This window comes from Chinchilla lanigera, unplaced genomic scaffold (genome assembly GCF_000276665.1).
Source record: "Chinchilla lanigera isolate Chin_1 unplaced genomic scaffold, ChiLan1.0 scaffold00150, whole genome shotgun sequence".
Lineage (NCBI taxonomy): Eukaryota > Metazoa > Chordata > Mammalia > Rodentia > Chinchillidae > Chinchilla > Chinchilla lanigera.
The window spans coordinates 736,918-739,827 of NW_004955551.1; the positions used below are offsets into that span (position 1 = coordinate 736,918).

Genomic DNA, 2,910 nt, shown 5'->3' on the forward strand with positions numbered 1-2,910 from the left:
TTTTTTTGGTTTTTCTCCGGTACCGGGAACTGAACTCACGACCTTGCGCTTGCCAGGCAGGCGCTTTTGCCGCTGAGCTAAATCCCCAGCCCCTTTGTTGCTATTCTTAAGACCCAAGTGGAACATCAGAGTTGAGAACTAAGTTTGTATTCAGGCATTTTAAGCACTTACTATGAGAAGTTACTGTTCTTACACTGTTTGTTGTGTCCTTGTAGACTTTATATGCCATGATGTTTTGACTTTCAAATTCTATTTCCTTTCTTTCTACAATGCTCTCTCACCCCTTATCTTTACAACTTCTGTCAGCTGTTGGCTCTTTCTCCTCTCTCTCTCAGAGAACCAGTCCCTCTTCCCCTGTTCTTTGGAGGAATGGGGAGTGAGCCTGGTAGCTCCCCACTTGCTACGTGTGTCAAGCGCTATTCTGATTGAGCCCAGAAAGTCAGCTAAAGTCAATGGATATTGATTAAGTGATTGACTTTGCTATTGAAATGGTTTAAATTCTAGCAGAAAAGATTGTTGAAAGTCCAGATTTTTCCAAGGATGAGGACTACTTAGGAAAGGTTGGAATGTTAAATGGAGGCCGCCGAATTGATTACGTTCTTCAAGAAAAACCAATAGAGAGTTTTAATGAATATCTTTTCGCTCTTCAAAGTCATTTATGCTATTGGTAAGTTTTCTTCACTTTGCAAATATTTGAGTGGGCTTTAGGTGTGAGTATGTACAGCATTCTAGTTTTAATGGTTCATTTGTTAGGGATTAGTAATAATTTGAACTGCAATATATTGAAAAATCATTAGTTTTCCCTAAGTTTTTTAAAAATAATTCAGAATAGAGATAGGAAGGGAATTAGTTTGCAATATACATTTCTGATTTGTTATAATCTTTGTAAATCTGCATATAATTTGAATTATCCACAAGATGGCAGTGTGTCATCTGCCTTTGACCAAGACCCTTGGTACTTGCTCACTGTTTTTGTGGGTATGTCTTTCACAGTGGTAGTGGCAGGGACTTTGAAAAGGCATTCTTCTATATACCCTTGTCACTAAGAATTGCAGCACTATTTTGCAGCTGATCGATTTGTGTTTGTGCAGATTTTAAAGACATCTCTGAGATGGTAGCGCTTTGCCATCGTTTGCCATTCTTTTTAGTTTTTTTTTTTTTTTTTTTTTTTTTTTAGCTTTTTGAGACAGGGTCTTGCCATGTAGTTCAGGCTGGCCTCAAACTCACGGCAGTCTTCCTGCCTCAGTCTCCTGAGTGCTGGGATTATAGGTGTATGCCTCTATACCTAGCCTGTTTGCTTTTCTTAGAGTTAAATAGAAAACAAAGTTGCATTTACCATCTTTGTGCATAGAGGTCAGTTTCTACTAAATGTCTCTTAAATAAATGTGTTTCTCTTTTTGACAGGGAATCTGAAGATACTGCCCTATTACTACTTAAAGAAATTTATCGAACAATGAACATTAGTCCAGAGCAGCCCCAGCATTGATCAGACTTCTATTACTGTGTGAGTTTATTCTTATTATATGTATAAATTCTCAGTGTTTGCATTCTGAAGTCTTTTGTATAGAGTTCATGTTGATTGCAATTTTCTGTTTCCTCTGAGATATTTTTCTTAGTTGATGTTTAAATTCAGAATAGAGACCATAAGAAAGGGAGTTGGTTTGCAACATATATTTCTGACTCATTATGTTACTTCCAAATATGGGTTGAAATTGAATTCTTTCATTTTTAGTTTCTTTTAAAAATAGATATTCCCAGGAATACCAGTTAGGAATTCATTTAGCTATAGATCCCAGAACCCATTTCATAGTACCTTAAACAAATAGAGGTTCATTTTCCTTCTGTAACAGGAAAGGGTTTCTCTGTTGAATAATGCCACCAAACACCCAGGCGGCTGGCATCTTTCTGCTTCTATGTTGGCTCTTGCCATCTCATGGTTACAAGATTCTTCTGTAGTTCTACACATCATGTCTAAATTCACAGCATGAATAAGGTAGGGAAACGGGTAGTATTTGTTATGCCTGTTCTTTTAAATTAGAAAGGCAAAAGCTTGTCCAGGAGTTATTGACTAGGCCTATGTTCCCTTCCCCTGAGTCTGTATGAGTGGTTGTAAAAGTGATATTGTCAGTGTTCCCATTCCTCATGGAGAGAAGGCATAGAGAAAGGGGTTAAGTCTGTGATGAGTTAGTCAACCTGCAAGTTGGCCATCATGCTGTGTATTCTTTTTTCCTCATGAGATACTAGATAACCTGTTTTCCTCACTCGATTATGTATTACTTTAAAAAAAATAATGTTCTTTTTTATTAGAAATGTTAAAGCCTATGAAAGAGTGAAATACAAAGTATTGAGTTCTAAATTGCAAAATAAAAGTTCCTAGCACATTTGGTTTTCTTATGGTTAATGATCAATGGTTAATGGTAAGTAAAGATTTCCTTCAACCTGCACCTTCTTATTTTAGAGAAGTAACCATTTTCAGTGGGGTTCCCTTAGAGCAACTTTTCAGTACATATTCAAGCAATTGGTCATACAGAGGACATCTTTGGTAATGTTTACTGAAGCTGTTTTAATGTCATAGTAGGGGTCAGAGTGGTTGAGGGGAAGTGAGTGATCGCTGGGGAAAGAGTTTTGCTGTGAAGGGTAATAGAAGTAAGGTCGGGGGGGACAGTGATGTTAAGGTGTGTTTGCAATGGGTGTGATTCACCATTGAGGGAAAAATTACTAGTATGGGGGTAATTGTGGAGGAAATATTTTATTTTATTTTATTTTTTTTTATTTTAAAGAATAAAAGAAGGATAACATAATAATAGGGGGGACTTAGCAAATTACAGACAAAATGGTAGGAAATTATCAATGGTTATCATTTTACATATTATTGTCTACAAAATAGTTTCTCAGGAAAACAGATAGACA

At 36.6% G+C, this 2,910-nt stretch overlaps 1 protein-coding gene across 2 annotated transcripts in view; it reads left to right on the forward strand.

Moving 5' to 3' along the window:
• Positions 1–2,910, forward strand: part of Sec23ip (SEC23 interacting protein) — a 51,334-nt gene that overhangs the window by 41,892 nt on the left and 6,532 nt on the right. The window contains exons 17-18 of one of the 2 annotated variants that reach the window (XM_005412171.2): positions 505–667; positions 1,405–1,504. In XM_005412171.2, the coding sequence (XP_005412228.1) occupies positions 505–667; positions 1,405–1,486 (245 nt within the window). In that variant the 3' untranslated portion in view covers positions 1,487–1,504. The remainder of the gene's footprint in view (positions 1–504; positions 668–1,404; positions 1,505–2,910) is intronic. The other variant, XM_013508588.1, reaches the window with a different exon arrangement.